This window comes from Poromitra crassiceps (genome assembly GCF_964638095.1).
Source record: "Poromitra crassiceps genome assembly, chromosome: 5".
NCBI classification, from domain to species: Eukaryota; Metazoa; Chordata; class Actinopteri; order Beryciformes; family Melamphaidae; genus Poromitra; species Poromitra crassiceps.
Window position 1 is genome coordinate 41,407,486 of NC_139642.1, and position 19,533 is coordinate 41,427,018.

The 19,533-nt window shown below is 46.1% G+C and overlaps 1 protein-coding gene across 1 annotated transcript in view; it reads left to right on the forward strand.

The window, feature by feature from the left end:
* Nucleotides 1-19,533, forward strand: part of fndc3a (fibronectin type III domain containing 3A) — a 65,779-nt gene that overhangs the window by 42,130 nt on the left and 4,116 nt on the right. The window contains exons 7-23 of the mRNA XM_083637335.1: nt 847-1,013; nt 1,125-1,184; nt 1,287-1,425; nt 3,056-3,109; nt 3,234-3,358; nt 3,491-3,665; nt 4,956-5,042; nt 10,818-10,956; nt 12,026-12,094; nt 12,217-12,335; nt 13,465-13,570; nt 13,794-13,969; nt 14,120-14,233; nt 14,395-14,544; nt 15,094-15,440; nt 17,602-17,814; nt 18,558-18,724. Coding sequence (XP_083493461.1) covers nt 847-1,013; nt 1,125-1,184; nt 1,287-1,425; nt 3,056-3,109; nt 3,234-3,358; nt 3,491-3,665; nt 4,956-5,042; nt 10,818-10,956; nt 12,026-12,094; nt 12,217-12,335; nt 13,465-13,570; nt 13,794-13,969; nt 14,120-14,233; nt 14,395-14,544; nt 15,094-15,440; nt 17,602-17,814; nt 18,558-18,724 — 2,407 coding nt within the window. The remainder of the gene's footprint in view (nt 1-846; nt 1,014-1,124; nt 1,185-1,286; nt 1,426-3,055; nt 3,110-3,233; nt 3,359-3,490; nt 3,666-4,955; nt 5,043-10,817; nt 10,957-12,025; nt 12,095-12,216; nt 12,336-13,464; nt 13,571-13,793; nt 13,970-14,119; nt 14,234-14,394; nt 14,545-15,093; nt 15,441-17,601; nt 17,815-18,557; nt 18,725-19,533) is intronic.

The following is a 19,533-nucleotide window of genomic DNA, read 5'->3' on the forward strand; positions in this document are numbered from 1 at the left end:
CTGAATAAAGAGGAGCACAAGTGTACCTTCATGCACTGTCAGGTCCAGTCATAGTCCTTTTAACAGCAGATGGATGGGAATCAGTTGAACTAGAAATAGAATTTCCATGACCTCATATAAGTCTGAATTTGTCATACACCGTCGTCAAGGTCTGAACTTGTAAAAGTAGAAAAGCAGGTCTGTTGGAAAGGTGAGGGATAAGGGTAAGGGAACGTGTTTAATTACAGTGAAGGTTCAGCTTCAAGGGGAGGTGGATTTTCTACCATCTCTGCTCTGTCGGTAAAAGCACCTCTAAGAAGTGTACTGTGAGGTGCGAGGCAGTGAGGTGGCCCCCGGGGCCGAGGGGAGGAAGAGACAGACTTGACCTGATTGAGTCCTCCTATGAATGAATCCCTCCTGCAGTGTGGCCGAGGCTATTTTTAAACCAGCTCAAAAACAGAATGAAAAACCAAAGGTCTGCACAGCACATAGTCCCACAGCCCTGCTAAAGAGGGACTGTTTTGATCCCTATCTGTAGGCCTTGGACCAGACAAGATCTCTTTCTCAAGATCTCTCTTTCTCTGTCAAGCATCATCATTATATGGTATAAGTTCAGAATTAGTGTACCGGTATCTCTCTCTCTCTCTCTCTCTCTCTCTCTCTCTCTCTATATATATATATATATATATACTGTATATATATATATATATACACTGTACTATATGGCATTTAGTCTCATCACTGGCAAAAACTCACTCAACTAGCAGCCGAAGAAAAACACTTACGCAGCAATAGGGCACTTTGAAACAGGGTGACATCTGTAGTTAGACTTGATACTGAGCCAAGATCTCTGCGTATGCCCTATAGGTGTCAGACATCCAGGCCAGAGGGGCGTTGCTGAACTTGAGCGCACCTAGCAAGCCAGAGAGTGAGGCAGGCAGTGCGGAGGATGACTCCATCCCACCAGAGCCCTTCAGCTACGAGGTCTCTGTCTCAGATAGCGGCAAAGATGGGATGTACAAAAGCACGTACAGGTGAGCGGTCGTAGTAAGATGTCACAATGCTCAACAGCAACCATTGTGAGAGACTTCATTATGACCCTTTTGCAAAATAACTGTTTTTCTTTCCATTTTCTTTCGATGCAGTGGGGAAGAACTAAGTGCAACTTTAGAAGACCTTCGACCAGCAACAGACTATCATGTCAGGTTGGCATATCCCTCCATCTACTGTCACGTTAACCACAAATACTGTCTTAATATATGATGCAACATTTTGTAACCAATGTGATTCCTCTCTACCCCCTCCAGGGTCCAGGCTATGTGTAACTGTTTACAGGGAAGCCCCTCGGAGGCTGTGAGCTTCACCACTCTCAGCTGTGAGCCGGACCCCCCCAACCCTCCCAGGAAGGCCAGTGGGACCAAGAGCACACTTGTACTCCAGTGGAAGGTAGGACAAAACAGACAGATTCAACCTCAATTATGATGAGAATATGGGGGCTTAGTAAAATGGGAAAGTATTTGGTCACTCTGTAATTTGTCATATTAAACGTAAGGAAACGAGGGCTGTATATGGGAAGCTGCACTTGTGGGTGCAAAGTATAGCATTTTAACATCGATTGCCACAAGATGGGAAGAAGGATGCTGTTATTCCAGTGCAACCACAGCTAAAGTATTCAAGAGTTTCTCACAATTTCTCACAATAACAAATGACCTAAACATCAGTGTAAGAATGTTTCTCCTCCCCCATAAAGAGAATGAAAAGACAAAAGCAGGTTCATACGATGGAGTGCGGAGGCAGGACAAGTAGCAACATCACCTTTGTAACAGGAATCAACAACGTTTATGGGAAATGTCTTAATTTTGAGGAACACTAGCACCAACAGAGGCTACCAATTATTTTTACACCATGGTGTCATTTGCATAATTAGAAATTTGTGTAATAATACCAAGGTATTATAATTAATTTGACAATGATGTATTGATGTTGGAATATAGTGAAATGGTGGCACGTAGCATCTTTAATCCAGGTTTTGTGTGTGTGTGTTACCTGCGACACCCACTATTTGTGGGTTTACATAGCATTCAGGTAAAAGAAGCAGGTTAGTGACTGGAAGGTTGTCAGTTCAAGTCCCTGAACTGGCTGGGAAAATCGGGAGTAGTGAATGAGAAGCAATCTCCCCCTCCCCCAACAACTGCTGCTGAGATGCCCTCCAGCAAGGTACTTAACCTGCTTCCGAGAAGTTGCTCACTTGCCAGCAGCAGAAGATGCAGGTGCACAGAGCAGCTCCCAGGTGTGAGGGAGCATCATTGTGTGAGGGTGTAGCAAGGTGCTGCTGAGAGCCAGCATGCACGCTCAGCAAAGCTGCCCCGGAGAAAGAAAAGCATGTGCACCTGATTTGCTCTTACTAGAGCTGAATATTTGCCTTTTTATTAATTCTGTCTGCAAAATATCGAACATTTTTGCCCTAGATCTCTAATTGAGCAACATAAAGTTCAAGCCTTCTACATTCCTCGTACAGTTCTCTTTAAGTATATTACCCTGCCTTAACATTTACGTTTAGATTCAGTTTCTGTGTAGTGTTTATGTAATTAAATGTATTTTTCAGTCAGTATCAGTATTGATAAATTAATGAATGAAAACTGTATTGCCCCTGAGGGAATTTGTGTTTACACACAAATGAACAACATTCAACATAAATTAAAGACACTTGAGCAACATTAAAACATAAACAACCAACAACATTACACATAGGGGACACACCAAGTCACAATAAATAATAATACATACACACATACGTCGTTGTCATCATCATACAATACTAATAAATAAGTATATAAAGTGCATAAGAAGAACTGGCAATCTATGTACAACTGAAGTAAAATGGCAATGCCAGGTCCTGTTTTTATTTTATTTTAGGAGTAGTATGCTCCTTGGTACCATTATGAAAAACGATACCAATAAATAATGGAATTGGGCAGAGGGGGTTGTCTTAATACCGATTCCATTGGTTTTATGTATTTCATGTGTATCTGGTTGAGATATTGTTGAAAATAATCACGCTATTTTATATCCACAGCCTCCATGTGACAACGGTTCCAAAATCCAAAACTACATTCTTCAATGGGACGAGGTACTCTTCGACTCACTCTGAATGTCATGCTGACCAGCACACTCCACTTTGATGTATTTACTTAGTCTGCAGCAGAGACATCGAGTTACCTGTTCCTCAAACTGAAAGTCTTTGTTCTCTGAAGGGGAAGGGCACTGGGATGTATGAGCAGTGCTACTATGGACCTCAGAAGCAGTATCGTGTAACCAAGCTTTCACCAGCCTCAAGATACTCCTTCTGCCTTGCAGCCAAAAACGACATGGGTGTAAGGTAGGGGTCTTCACTTGCTAACCCTGGCTGTTATCCATCTTGGTGTTTCTGGTTTCTGCCATTCACTCTGTCTCTCTCTCTCTCTCTCTCTCTCTCTCTGTGTGTGGCTCTCACTCGCTGTGGTTCTGTCAGTGAGTTCAGCGAAGTGGTGGACCTGTTCACCTCGTGCAGTGTGCCGTTGCCCCCCCTCCCTCCGGAGCTGGTGAAGGCGGGCGTGACCTGGCTGTGTCTGCAATGGCAGAGGCCCACCGGCTCTCCCAAGGAGGACGACGTCTACTACATCCTGGAGATGGAGGAGGAAGGCTCGGTAGGAAGTCCCTTTACAGACCCATTCTCACGCTCTCTCTTTTTCTCCAGCATTTTGATATGAACTGTTAATGTATCGAATTAAAAAAGCCAAATGGAAAAACGGCACATTTCAAAGCAATTTACTAAATTTCACCCAAAGGGGAACAAATGCCCGCTTGAGGTTGAATGTTTCTTTTGTCAATAAAGAAGCTCTGCGATAAATTGCAATGGAAGCTCATAAATAAATGACAGTAATGTTTGTAGCCAAAGGTTGTTTTTACTGTTCCACCATGACCTCGCAGAAATGTCATACAGGTGGTTGCCCCCATCGTGCTGCAGTACAATATTGCCATGTGCATTTCACTGTTTTTATCAATTGTAGTCAGCTCCATTATGTAACTTTTCTTAATCATTTTGATGGTACACTGACTTCTAATATGGATGAATGGTGCCTCTATCATTACCACAACACCCTCCGAAGGCCTGTTCCTGCACTATGTATTTTTGGTGGCTGCGTCCCGGAGTCGCGGAACCTGTCAAGTTGCCTGCAACTTTTAACTCTATTTCCTGTACGGCCTTCAAATTGAAAGTTTTCCGCGGACAAATTAACGTGATGTTTTTATTGTGAAGTACGTATAGGAAGTGAAACGTGTTTCGTTTGCTAGCTTGATTAGCGGCTCTATTAGACACTTGTCTCACTAAAATTTAGGGATACTTGGAGCCATTTCCCCCAGCAAATCAGTTAGAAACACTGCAGAAAGGTAAGCAAAGTAGAGTACAAGCAGAAACAGGTTCCCCAAATAGAACAAGTGCTGCGCACGTGGTAAAATACATAATGGGGCTTTAAGAGAGCATGAAATATGGTGAAGCAGGTTGCACAGTATACTAATTCATTCTTGAAGACTTGTCTTTCCATCTTTCTGTTATATGTGCATTCTCATGAAGCTGCTTTCTACATTCAGGCACCCCAGTATTTGCTTCAATGCACCTGATGGAAACGCACCTAACTCACTTTTTCTTTTCTTTTTTCTTTTTCTTTGTTGGGCAACATTTCAACAGTTTGCATGAAATTTGCTTGACAGAGTTGGTAGGAAATCTTGCTACTGTCACCCCTGCCTTCACTGCTTGTAGCAGACTTCTTACAGACGTAGTGCCTGCCAGAAAAAAACAATAAGAAAAAGGTCCCCAATCCCCTGTAGCTGTTTCTCTCCTTCAGCCCACTTTGTTTTGTGTGCCACCACGGCTGTCTTATATGCCATTGCTCACCTGGTTGTTTTCTTTCTGCCTTTGTCATTTGTCTTTGTCCCAGGGATATGGCTTCCAGCCAAGCTACGACGGCGAGGACCTCTCCTGCACCGTCAGGAACCTCCACAGGAGTACAAAGTACAAGTTTCGGGTGAGTGTGACAACATGCCCTGTGATGTGTGCAAACTACGCTGTCGCTGATCCACAGGTTTAATTTAGGCTGCAGTTGGGTGTGTGTCTGTGTGTGTGTGTGCAGTTGGGTGTGTGTCTGTGTGTGCGTGTGCAGTTGGATTTGTGTCTGTGTGTGCGTGTGCAGTTGGATTTGTGTCTGTGTATGCGTGTGCAGTTGGATTTGTGTCTGTGTATGCGTGTGCAGTTGCGTGTGTGTCTGTGTATGCGTGTGCAGTTGGGTATGTGTCTGTGTGTGCGTGTGCAGTTGGGTGTGTGTCTGTGTGTGCGTGTGCAGTTGGATTTGTGTCTGTGTATGCGTGTGCAGTTGCGTGTGTGTCTGTGTATGCGTGTGCAGTTGGGTGTGTGTCTGTGTGTGCGTGTGCAGTTGGGTATGTGTCTGTGTGTGCGTGTGCAGTTGGATTTGTGTCTGTGTGTGCGTGTGCAGTTGGATTTGTGTCTGTGTCTGTGTGTGCAGTTGGCTTTGTGTCTGTGTATGCGTGTGCAGTTGCGTGTGTGACTGTGTGTGTGACTGCGTGTGCGTGCGTGCAGGCGACAGGCCTCTGGCAGGGAGGGTGCTGAGGCTCAGACCCTATGACTCATCCGTTGGCAGGATTCTGCCAGCAGGGCGATGGGCAACCGACAGCATAGCACTACCACTCCATTCAAACCTTGATGGCTTTTAAGCTGGCAGTTATCTGACTGAGTTCAAGGATAGACAAGTGTCTTTCTCTGTGTCACTCTCTTTTTCTCTTTGCCGCATTCTCACATTGTCTCTTCTGAATAGTCGCTCTCTCTGTGACTGACTCATTTGACTACTAAATGACTGCCACGCATCACGCAGGACCAACACTTTACTAAATGACTGCCACGCATCACGCAGGACCAACACTTTACTAAATGACTGCCACGCATCACGCAGGACCAACACTTTCACCTGTTATTGTATGGCCAGTTAGCATTGCAAGGACACGTCACACGTGACATTCCCAGTCACAGTCGTTACTTAATTCACTGATTTTGAAAGAAGGTGATCCAGTGAGTAAGGTGTATTTAGGAAAATGTTGTCACTGCTTTGACAGTTTCACAGTGTCATAAAGGGAGAAATGCAGTGAGGCAATATGTGCGCAATCAATAGCCCTGTTCGAAACCCGGCCCTATTACAGAAATAGTGGACTATATAGTGTGTTGGCTAATTTGTACTACTGTAGTGTCAAAATTCCCAACTGTTAATTTGATTCACTATATAGTTCACTATAAAATACCCACAATGCACTGCAATTTCTAGTGAACAGCGAATGCAGCCTACATTTTCTTCCATCTACCACAATGCAATGTGGTCATGTTTACCAAAGAAGAAGAAGCGTTAGGTAGTGTCCGAAGCTCGTTTGATCGTCCCCCATATAGTTTACGATATGATAAACACTACATGGGGAATAGTGAATGAGTGAATGAGTGAACCATTCCGAACAGGCTTAGTCATTGGGACAGAAGATACAGTCATAAAAAAACAGCAAACCTTATGGCTCATTGGAGGATATGACAGGAAAAGTGATTTTTAGAAACTTGGGAAAGACTCTCCCTCTTTCTCTTTGTCTGCTTGTCATTGTAGCTCAATACAAGACACTTTATTGCCACACAACCAGGTTGGTGGTATTTAAATCAAATACCACCAACCTGGTTGTGTGGCAATAAACTATCTTGTATCTTGCATCATCACCAAAGGGCATATTGTCACGGCACCAACGCTCCCAGGTATCAATATTTATCATTACCTTTAGGCACTCGTCGTCTAGGCTTCCAGCGAACGCAGGAGCCTTGATCATACTGTAGAAATAGGCTGTTGATACTGTAAAGTAGAGCAAAGCCTACCTGGTTAGCTCTCATGGATAGCTTAGCTGTTGTTGCTGCTGCTTGTCTGGCCAGTCCGCTCTCATTCAGTTTTGGACAGACACGACACAAAAATTGCAAATTGAAACAGGAAATTGGGTGTCATTTGGAGGTTCTGTTCAATTCTAAACATCTAGTTGGTAAGTAAATATTCAACTCCATCAGTCACTTCGGCCAATGGATGAAAATCAGTTTCCTTAGAAGATGAAGAAAAAAAACCTGCAACAGGATCACCTCTGCACTTTCCTCAGCAGCTCACCTCAGTTCCAGGCTTCCAAACTCTGTAAGAAACTCTGAAAGGAAGCATGATTTCTGTGAGGCTCATTAGTGACATTAAGAATTCAAGGGCACGTCTCATGTTGAGTCCTAACGGTGGAATGGATAGCTCGACTTCAAAGTTCAGTTATTCATTTGAACTTGTCTAAAAAGCTGTGGTCTGGTCATCACCCAGAAGATATTGTCATCATTGACTGACAGCTGTTTTAAAGTCATTCTTGATTTCAGTATGTTCGGTTCTAGGCCAGAAATGTGGGAGAGGTTTCTGCATCTGTGTGCAGGCTCAAGCTTGTTATCTCATAGCCTTAAGGTCAAATTATTTCAATGTCCGTTTCATATAATGATTATTGGGTCATCTAGGATGCTATAAGTATAATGGGGTTTCAGTCTTTTTCTCCTGAAATCTAACAGAAGGATTAGTTGTGCTTTGCATTCTACAGTAGGCTAGAAATTAAACCAATTAATTCAGTTCATTGTCTCTGGTGAACTATTCTGAGGCTTTGCTTTGGTTTATTCTTGACCTATACTTTGTTGAATATCAAGTGGCGTTTCAGCCTTGCTGCTCCACCACCCCCAATTCATATTGTGAATAGAGCATATTTGAGGTGTTCTCTTTTGTCTTGTTCTTGTAGCATTAAAACCTGTCATCAAACAGGTAAATTCATGACACTCTGGCATGTGCCTCTTGTTGTTGTTTTTTTAATTCTCCACATTGCTATTAAAATAATTACTCTTATTGTTGCATAATAAAATAAGGTTTTATTATAGGGTTAGTGTTATCAGAGCTGTGGGGCAGAGGCCACACAGCATGTTTGGAGGGTAAAAATAACAAATGCAGTGCAGAATTATTTGATTTCATTGTAGAAGTTAATTGTAAACGTTGTTTAACAAACCCGCCCCCTTATAGCCAGCTTTGCTAAATAGCCTTGTATCAACTGCATAACAGGGTGCAGAGGTTGTCTATCGTAGCACAAGTCAGAACCTCCACACCAGCATTTTAGAAGTTGCTGCATGCAGTTTAAAAGAAAGGGAAATCAGATTACTGTGAAAATTCTGTCACAATCTACTCACACTCATGCCAGTTGAAAGTAACACAGGTGAGGTTTGTCCTGTAACACACAGGGAGGTTGCCAGCACAACACGAGAGAGAACGTAACAAACCTCACCTGTGCTTCAACTGGCATGAGGGTGAGTAGATAGTGACAGAATTTTCATTTTTGGGGTTAACTCTATCAACTCTCCTATCAAAGCCTCCTCCGTATGCCCAAATGATAGGAATGTTCATTAGTCACTCCTGTGAGTCACTCGCTCATTTCCAATTATCCAATGTACAGTGTTAGAGGAGGCTGTGCGGTGTTAGAGGAGGCTGTGCAGTGTTAGAGGAGGCTGGGTGCTGTACAGTGTTAGAGGAGGCTGGGTGCTGTGCAGTGTTAGAGGAGGCTGTGCAGTGTTAGAGGAGGCTGGGTGCTGTGCAGTGTTAGAGGAGGCTGTACAGTGTTAGAGGAGGCTGGGTGCTGTGCAGTGTTAGAGGAGGCTGTGCCGTGTTAGAGGAGGCTGGGTGCTGTGCAGTGTTAGAGGAGGCTGTACAGTGTTAGAGGAGGCTGGGTGCTGTACAGTGTTAGAGGAGGCTGGGTGCTGTACAGTGTTAGAGGAGGCTGGGTGCTGTGCAGTGTTAGAGGAGGCTGTGCAGTGTTAGAGGAGGCTGGGTGCTGTGCAGTGTTAGAGGAGGCTGGGTGCTGTACAGTGTTAGAGGAGGCTGGGTGCTGTGCAGTGTTAGAGGAGGCTGTGCAGTGTTAGAGGAGGCTGTACAGTGTTAGAGGAGGCTGTGCAGTGTTAGAGGATGCTGTACAGTGTTAGAGGAGGCTGTACAGTGTTAGAGGAGGCTGTACAGTGTTAGAGGAGGCTGTACAGTGTTAGAGGAGGCTGTACAGTGTTAGAGGAGGCTGTGCAGTGTTAGAGGAGGCTGGGTGCTGTGCAGTGTTAGAGGAGGCTGTGCAGTGTTAGAGGAGGCTGTACAGTGTTAGAGGATGCTGTACAGTGTTAGAGGAGGCTGTGCAGTGTTAGAGGAGGCTGTGCAGTGTTAGAGGAGGCTGTGCAGTGTTAGAGGAGGCTGTACAGTGTTAGAGGAGGCTGTGCAGTGTTAGAGGAGGCTGTGCAGTGTTAGAGGAGGCTGTACAGTGTTAGAGGAGGCTGTGCAGTGTTAGAGGAGGCTGTGCAGTGTTAGAGGAGGCTGTGCAGTGTTAGAGGAGGCTGTGCAGTGTTAGAGGAGGCTGTGCAGTGTTAGAGGAGGCTGTGCAGTGTTAGAGGAGGCTGTGCAGTGTTAGAGGAGGCTGGGTGCTGTGCAGTGTTAGAGGAGGCTGTGCAGTGTTAGAGGAGGCTGTGCAGTGTTAGAGGAGGCTGTATAGTGTTAGGGGAGGCTGTGCAGTGTTAGAGGAGGCTGGGTGCTGTGCAGTGTTAGAGGAGGCTGGGTGCTGTGCAGTGTTAGGAGGCTGGGTGCTGTGCAGTGTTAGGGGAGGCTGGGTGCTGTGCAGTGTTAGAGGAGGCTGTGCAGTGTTAGAGGAGGCTGTACAGTGTTAGAGGAGGCTGTATAGTGTTAGGGGAGGCTGTGCAGTGTTAGAGGAGGCTGGGTGCTGTGCAGTGTTAGAGGAGGCTGTGCAGTGTTAGAGGAGGCTGTACAGTGTTAGAGGAGGCTGTATAGTGTTAGGGGAGGCTGTGCAGTGTTAGAGGAGGCTGGGTGCTGTGCAGTGTTAGAGGAGGCTGGGTGCTGTGCAGTGTTAGGAGGCTGGGTGCTGTGCAGTGTTAGGGGAGGCTGGGTGCTGTGCAGTGTTAGAGGAGGCTGGGTGCTGTGCAGTGTTAGAGGAGGCTGGGTGCTGTGCAGTGTTAGAGGAGGCTGGGTGCTGTGCAGTGTTAGAGGAGGCTGTGCAGTGTTAGGGGAGGCTGGGTGCTGTGCAGTGTTAGGGGAGGCTGGGTGCTGTGCTGTGTTAGGGGAGGCTGTGTGCTGTGCAGTGTTAGAGGAGGCTGGGTGCTGTGCAGTGTTAGGGGAGGCTGGGTGCTGTGCTGTGTTAGGGGAGGCTGGGTGCTGTGCTGTGTTAGGGGAGGCTGGGTGCTGTGCAGTGTTAGAGGAGGCTGGGTGCTGTGCAGGTTTGTCTTGGTACAGTATGAGGATGAACTCTCAGCAGGCTCACAGGGAGATTTGCATATCGTAGCAGATGTGCCACAATGAAATGCAAATGCCACGAAAGTACTTTCCCCTCATTTGCCTCCTCTTTTCTATTTATTTATTTTGTCATCGTTTTTGTTTGTAGTGTCTAAATAGCGTTGTGTCAAAACCTGTGGCAGGATTTAAGGAGCTGAATCTATTTGATCATGTGAATTTGTCTGGGGCCATTAACAGTTTCCGGCTGAGAGCGCTCCACTCCCTCCATCCCTCAGATTCCTTCATTACCCTTCTCGCAGTGTCTAGTCAGCGCCTGTTATCAGGAAATATGATGACCTTTATGCACATGTCTCCACTATCTAGGCAAACAGTAGGCAATAATTCTCACCAGAAAAATGTGACTCCTCACTGGCAGTGTGCCTGCTCTCCCTGCAGGTGGCGGCGTACAACACAGAGGGGAAGAGCAACCCCAGCCAGGTGGCGGAGTTCACCAGCAGCCCAGACAGACCCAGCTGCCCCTGCAAGCCCCTCATCAGGGGCAGAGTCCTGCCCAACAGCTTCAAGATGGCCTGGGGTGAGCTCACGCCGCCCATCTCCATTTCTCTAGTTGAACATTTTCATGCCTAGTTCCTAATAGTCCTTAACGCACCTCCCGTTTCTTTGGTGCCGAGCCAAATGCTGCACTACACCACAGGCATCTCATTATCTCATGAGCCAAACGCTGCACTACACCACGACCATCTCATTATCTCATGAGCCAAATGCTGCACTACACCACGGCCATCTCATTATCTCATGAGCCAAACGCTGCACTACACCACGGCCATCTCATTATCTCATGAGCCAAACGCTGCACTACACCACTACACCAAACGCTGCACTACACCACTACCACTACACCAAACGCTGCACTACACCACTACCACTACACCAAACGCTGCACTACACCACGGCCATCTCATTATCTCATGAGCCAAACGCTGCACTACACCACGGCCATCTCATTATCTCATGAGCCAAACGCTGCACTACACCACTACACCAAACGCTGCACTACACCACTACCACTACACCAAACGCTGCACTACACCACTACCACTACACCAAACGCTGCACTACACCACGGCCATCTCATTATCTCATGAGCCAAACGCTGCACTACACCACGGCCATCTCATTATCTCATGAGCCAAACGCTGCACTACACCACTACACCAAACGCTGCACTACACCACTACCACTACACCAAACGCTGCATTACACCACTACCACTACACCAAACGCTGCACTACACCACGGCCATCTCATTATCTCATGAGCCAAACGCTGCACTACACCACAGCCATCTCATTATCTCATGAGCCAAACGCTGCACTACACCACGGCCATCTCATTTGTAGAGAAATAGCTTGCAACTGTTGTTGAACACTCGCAGCAGTTTTATTCAGCTTAATTGACATGGTTTCGATCCCCATCTGATCACCTGATGAAAATCCAGTTGGTGATCGAAACGTTGTCTGGAGTCGATAGTTACTGCGAGCCATTTCTCTACGAACATTTTTCAATCCTACCATCTTACTGAAGCACTTACCAAACCGTTCCGTTTGATAATGATGTTTTTGTTCTTTTTTTATACTTTCCAGAACCCCCGAAAGATAACGGCGGTGCAGAAGTCACCAAGTACGTGGTGGAGCTATCTGAGGGCCTAAGCGGTACGTTACAAGTGGCGATAAAGAAAATGATGCGCACTATGAATTAAATTCCATTGGGCAAATTGATCCTTTAGAGATCGGAAATAGTGACAGTTCTTTTCCTTTGTCTTCTTTGTACTTAGGCATGTCGTGGGAGCTGGTGTACTCGGGGCCAGCCGTAGAGCATGTGTGTGAAGGCTTGAAGCCTGGCTGCTCCTACCAGAGCCGAGTTTACTGCATGAGCGAGGGGGGGCAGAGCCCGGTGAGTCATTCAGCCACGCACGCGACGCGGACACGCGCTCGCGCACCACTCCTGTGTACTACCACCGCAGGAGTTCAGAGAGTTTGTTGATCAGTTATGCTTTTACTTGATTACAGGTGGAAAGGAGACATAAACTGGCACTTATTTTTAGTCTCATGAATGTGCATGCACGAGTGCCAAGATCGTGCTACTGTGAAATACCGATAAGAAAATGTAGCACGATTTAAAATTGCAAACCAGACGATGCTTACAGTTTGTAAGAATCAGCCCCAACATACACACACTCGTAATTCACATGTTGGCAACTGCAGTGAGTCCACACAGCAATACAACTATAAAACCTGATCATTGTGCACTGTTTTCCTCTTTGCTCTTTCATTTTGTCATATTTCTCGGTATTGCCGCTATGTTCACTGTCTGAAGGACACATGTTCTGGCAGCCAGCCATGAACCTTATCGGTCCCCATGGTTGATCTGATAAATTTGACATGAATAATTCTAGATATGCACTCTATTTATGGGGAGCTTTAATAAGAAATTGTCATTCAGCTAGTCTCTCATGTTGGGGGGGATTAGTCTACGCTTCCTGGTGTGTAAGTACAAGACAAAGGCCTCTAATTGATTAACCCTCCCTGCATGTGTCAGAGGATGTTTTTCCTAATGAGTTCAGTTCAGACGCTCCTCATTAGTTTCTTCATCAGCTGTTAGTGTGCCTGCATTTATTCATGAAGGGGCTGGTAAAGAAACATGACTCATGGTGGCAAAGCTCCTGTCTTTTTGGTGCAGCACAACGTGACATAACACTCACATGTTTGCCCCTTGTCACAGAAGTTGAGAGTCTGAAAAAGACTGTTTTCTTTTTGCCAGACAATCTGTCTTACTTTATCCTTGGATTTATTCAGAATAGAGCATATTTCTCTGAATGGCAGTGTTCATTGCATTCGCATTTGTTTCCCCTGGCAAATTGTTGTTGTAGCCTGAATCCTTGCGATAAGGTGGTGAAAATGACGATCTGTACCCATTGTGTGTGATGGAGAGAGAGAGAGTGAGAGAGAGAGAAAGAGGGAGTAAGATTGTCGATTTGTTATTTTCTCTCGGTCTTAATTGGTGTGTTGTCTCCCCTTGCAAGCTGTCGGAGACCCTGCAGGTCCAGACTCCCGCGGTGCCCCCTGGGCCCTGCCAGCCCCCTCGGCTGGTGGGCAAGCCCAAAGCCAGGGAGGTGCAACTGCGCTGGGGTGAGTCATTCCTCTCCAACTCAAATCTGTGTGGGTTGCATTCTAGCTTTTGTCTATGCTTTTTTTCCCCTCCTTTTTTGCAAACCCATACCTCGAGGCACCGCGCTTGTGTGTGGATCTCGTTTTGTATTATTTAGATGTCTGTGTCCTCATCTGTTTTTTGAGAACTTTCCTATTTAAAATGTGTCGAGTTATGACCGTTGCCTGTTGGAAATGTCCTCAGGTCCCCCTCAGGTAGACGGAGGCAACCTGGTGTCCTGCTACAGTGTGGAAGTGAGTGGGCCGCAGTGTGAGGAGAGCAGGGAGGTTTACCAAGGCCCGGAGCTAGACTGCACCGTGGGAAGCCTACTGCCTGGAAAAACCTACAGCTTCCGGCTCAAGGCAGCGAACAAGGCCGGGGTGAGAGAGACTATTGAAACAGACGTGTCAGTAACGTCGAAAAAGGATTGATTTTTCAGCTGCATGCTTTAATCCCTCCCTTAGCCAGTAGTAAAATGTAAGATGACAGGTTTCTGATTTACATTAAATTTGTGCTTTCTGTGCTGGTAGTTCGGGCCTCCCTCGGAGCGCTGCGAGGTGACCACCGGCCCCGGGGCCCCCGAGCCCTGCAAGCCTCCCAACACCACCTGCAAATCCCCCACCTGTGTCGTGGTGAGCTGGGAGGTGAGACCCACTCCTGCTCCGCTGCACCTCCCTCACTGATACACACAGATTATGAATATATCACGTGCATCATCACCATGAGAATATGATGGGGAATTCTGCTCAAATATACATTATGTTGAAGTGCTGATAGTCTTTTTTTCCTCGGTGTATGTCTCTAGGCTCCGCCCTGCAACGGAGCTCCTGTGTCAGAGTTTCGTCTGGAGTGGGGAGCCGCGGAGGGCAGCATGCAGATGTGTTACAGTGGACCGGCACTCAGCTATGAGCTGAAGGGGCTGCTTCCTGCAACTAACTACTTCTCCCGGGTGCAGGTGAGCATTACTGTACATACACACCACCTCAGCTTTATAATGTCGCCAAAAGCTGCAAGCTGCTTTAGGGGTCCTAGATTTCCAAATCTGTAGTGATTTCTGACTTTATAGCTTGGCCAGCAAGTGAAAACCCAATCATCCCGACAATCCTCTCAACATTTGGTGAAAGGCAAACCGGGTATTTTTACATTAGAACTCCACCTTGTGGTCAAATGTGGTCATTGCACATGTGAAAGTCCATCTTGGTCAAAGTGAATTGTTTATTTACATATAGCAAAATAGAGTCTGCACACTAGTTGCTGCTGCTCCTACCATTTATTGGTATCACCAAGTGTGATGTTTAGAGCAAAGCCCTTCCTCAGCCCGAAACATCACACTTGTGGTAATACCAATAAAGGGTGGGATCAGCAGCAACCAGTGTGCAGACTTTATTTTGTTATTTTCAGTTGCACTTCAGTCCTGCACCTAGTTTTTCAGCATTTGGATGTGCGTGTTTTTTTTGTTTTTTTTACTTTCTCTGTTTACATAATATCTCTTATTGGTGTGCAGGCTGTGAATGTGGCCGGTGTGGGCCCCTTCAGTGAGGCAGTGTTGTGCCAGACGCCCTGCTCCGTGCCTGCTGCCGTCAACAGCGTCCACGCGCTGAAGGAGTCAGCCATGCGTGGGTACGAGGCTTCAGCAGACACGGAGGAAGACGAGGAAGAGGACGACAACGACTCCCCGCCCCCGCCGCTCTACTCTCCATCCACCTGCCTGGGTCTTTCCTGGGAAGCCCCTTGTGACCACGGTTCTGAGATCACTTCCTACCTGATCGACCTGGGAGAGCGCCAGCCCATCATCGTCGGCCCCATCACCAAATACATCATCCAGCATCTGCAGCCAGACACCAGCTACAGGTGCGTTCCTCCTCACTGTAGGTGACAGGTGGTGACACGAAAAGTGGAATGGGAGTTGCACTGGCCATCTTAGCACACTACAGTTCCCATGGGTCCTTGACATTCTTGAAAGTTTGTGAATTTGAGAAACAAAATCAAGGCCTTGAAAGTTTATGAAAGTAGAAATGGGCCATTGAAAGTGGATTTATATATTTTGTGCAGGAATAGAAATTGTTTTTTTGTTTTTTACTTAACATGTAACAGCACAGTTGAGAAGTGTTCACAAATTTAAGCCTCTCTCTTTTTTGGTCCAATTGACCTATCGCTAAGTCCCGCCCCGAACGCAGACTAGCAAATCACAGTACGTGCAGCTCTACCATACACTCGGACAACCTGAGCCTAGGGCTCCATAGAGAAGCATATAGAAGCAGAAGAAATCAGGATTCTCCTCTGGTTTTATGGTGTTTCATACAGTTTTTCATACAAAAAAAGGTCAAACGATGTGCATGGGGGTAAATGCAACATTACGAGGTATCCTGGGAGGCCAGGCAATTGATAATATTAAACTAGTAAACGTAGATCCACTCACATCCACAATGCTACTGTTTTGGACGTTAAATCTGCAATCGTGGTGACAGCGAGATGACGGGTCTTCTCCCTCATTTGGCTTCCATGATCCAAAAGGTATCATGAAATCATCATGGTATTCAGAAATCATCATGGTATTCAGAAAGTCGGCAAAAGAAAATGCTGAATTATGCGAGTTTCCAGTCATTACGTTATGCGTGTAATGGAGTTGGTGAAGAGGTAGAGAGGGGAGGCTGGCCAGCGAGACTAGTGAAGAGGAGGCACATTGATTGATGTGATTATAACATCGCCAGACACCAGAAACCCTAAAATGAGGGAATTAATCCCGTTCTCCAAATAAATGTGAGATAGTGTAAAGAGAAAATATCCAGGAGGAAAACGTGATGTTAAAAGCTGTAAGCTATGCCTCTGCTGATCTGCTACACCACCACCCACGCGTGCGTGCCATTGTCTCGCTATGAAAAACATCTACATTATTTAACGTTTCTTGATTATACAGAGGTACATGAAATAGATTACCAGGCGCCACTCTTCAATTCGGCATATAGGCTATATAATCCATGGAGTGAATGTCAATTCTGGATGTGAGTCACCTGTTATCCCCACCCGCTGTCTTCCTCCGTTAAAACGTTTGATTAAAGATTCGCTAAAACTCTACCAGAGTTCCGCTTCAGGCTATAATTGGCAATAGTAAGCTAAAATGTTACCTTGGGGAAAATCCTAACCCTTGGTTGGATCTCTCCCTGAAAATCTGGTTCAAAGTAGTAAAGACCTTTAGCACCTGGGTGGGAACCATATTCGATGATCAGTTGGTTGGCTTACGACCCAGACTTTCATCCAAACAGGCTCGATACATCCTTCAGGGCTTGGAAGGAGCGAGGATTAACCTTGTACTGGGATTTATTTGAAAAGTATTCATTCAAAAGCTTTCAGGTTCTGAAGGATAAGCATGGTCTAGAAAATCAAGACCTATTCAGATTTTTGCAGCTGAGAAGCCATACAGATAGACTATGTAGTAAAGAAGAGCTGAAGAGGTCGGGGATTGGGGAGGGGGTGCTGAAGGTCTTTCTCTCAGCGTATAGCGCTGACCAGGGTTCTAAAAACATATCAAAGCTATATAGGGGTATTCAAATGCTGAGGGGGGGAAATACTCTGTATCTAAAATAAAAATGGGAAGGGGAGGGGAATTTCAATCTAGAGCGGGAGGAATGGGAAATGATAACTGAAAGACAGTGGAAGACCAGACACTCTCTGTCGTGGAGGGAGTTCCAATGGAAAAACCTAGTCAGGTATTTTTTAACGCCAATTCAATCAAGGGGAGGTCAAACATGTTGTTGGAGGGGGTGTGGAGAAGAAAGAGCGGATCATTATCATATATTTTGGATTTGTCCTGTGATCAGTGCATTCTGGAGTGAAATAAGAAAGAGTATGGAAAAGGTGCTAAAGATTGAGATTGATCACTGCTTTCAGGTCTTGTATTAGGATAGTAGTGGGTAGTATTTGCCCCTTGAAGTCCCTGTAGTGTTTCTGCTCAGATCAACGCAGCCTTTACATCGCTCTGATCTTGGTTTCGCTCTCCTTGCTCGTGTTTCAGGATCCGAATCCAGGCCTTGAACAGCCTGGGCGCCGGCCCCTTTAGCCACACCTTTAAGCTGAAGACGAAGCCCCTGCCCCCGCAGCCGCCCCGCCTGGAGTGCACCGCCTTCAGCCATCAGACCCTCCGTCTCAAGTGGGGCGACGGCCCGGCCAAGGCCACCAGCTCAGACGCCCTCCAGTACCAGCTGCAGATGGAGGACAAGAGCGGCAGGTCAGCTGGTCTCAGCTCCCAGACAATTGGAGATCTCCGCCTACCAATCGTCTGGGAACTTCTTGTCAAAAGTAGTTGTTTGAATGGCAGCGAGAACGGCCGCTAACAAACCTACGCCCCTTTGTCAGGGACACGCCCCTTTTTTAGCTCTTTTTTGGGGGGGGGGGGCGATGCCATTTAACATAAATTTAGTTGCAGTACAGAGCATGAAACTGATTTCCTGCACAGAGACTTTCTAGCTACTACTAATTTTCAATTCTTGTCCGTAGTAATCTCCTTACCGGAAATGATGCTCTCCGCTAATATGTAAGGCCGCCCTAAAGACTCTGGATTGGTTCTGCAATGCTTTTTAAAAAACTCTTAATTGTTTCCACCCAGTTTTAACAACGATAGCTGTGAGAAAGATCTCTGTCTCTAGTTCAGTGAAGCAGACAGAGACAGAGAACGGAGTGTACAGGTCAGCGCTCCATTAGTCTGGTCTGACGGGAAGCAACCTGACAGGAGATAAACAGACAGAGGGGACGACCGGTGCCTCAGCCAAAGCTTCACATTATTGTATTTTTGGCTTCATTGAAAGTAACGCGCCAGAGAGAGCGCCTTACAAGGAGACAGGAGCCCATCTGGTTTATACCACTGCATATTCCCTGACAGAAGTCTTACTCATCTCTTTTGCTTTTTGTTGTCTTTATCCTTTTGCTCCGCCCCTCTCTCCCTCTCCCTCTCTCTCTCTCTCGTCATTGCAGGTTTATCTCCTTGTATAAAGGACCATGCCACACACACAAAGTCCAGAGGCTTAATGAGTCTACCTCTTACACGTTCCGCATCCAGGCCTTTAATGAGGCGGGCGAGGGGCCCTTCTCCAATGTTTACACATTCACCACACTGCGCTCTCCTCCGGCCCCCGTCAAAGGTATGGTGGCAGCTTGGTCTCCCTCTCTTCTCTGCATCTTGACACATGCTCGCATCAGTCCTGACTGTGTGCTCAGCGTTTAGCCTCGGGTGACCCGGGTTTGACTCTGGCTTGATTAAAGCCCGCCGGCTAGAGATCCAGCGCTGGGCTGTCGTCGCCCCCCCGCGGTGCTTCACTAAACCAAAGTCTGGGAAGCCTCTTGTGATCCGACGTGTTGAAGGCAGTAATGAGGATGTGGGTTTTGTTCTCAGGGGAGCGGCTCTTTTCAACAACAAGGCATGTGTGTCAGTTTGTCAGTGTGTTGGCCTCCACTGTTTGAATTCAGATGATTTGCCATGCGTTTTCACATCGAGTTTTGAGCTGAATATGATTGATTGATTGATTGATTTGTTTTTATTCATTGTGTCATGCACTTAGGCAGTGCCCAGCCCACGTAGGCTTATAAGACACACAAGATACACAGTATAACATAAGCTAGCACTATAATAATACAACTAAATCACACAACAAAACGGATCATTACTTTCTGAACAGAACATTCTGCCTTTGCTCCCAGGCCTGGGAATATTGTTGAAACAAGGGATAATAAAAATCCTCCTACTGTAGTTAGACTAATGCAGTTAACTTCTTTTTTTACCAGTTGAATAGAACTTCTTCTATTATTTCTTTGTTCTATTGTAAATATATATAAAAATACAACTACTTAAAGGATAGCATGTTTCATAATTATGACACTCTGCTAATGAAAAAGAACATAAAAAAAGGTTGGGACTCACATTTACTTGTAGGGAATTCACTCTTCAGCCACA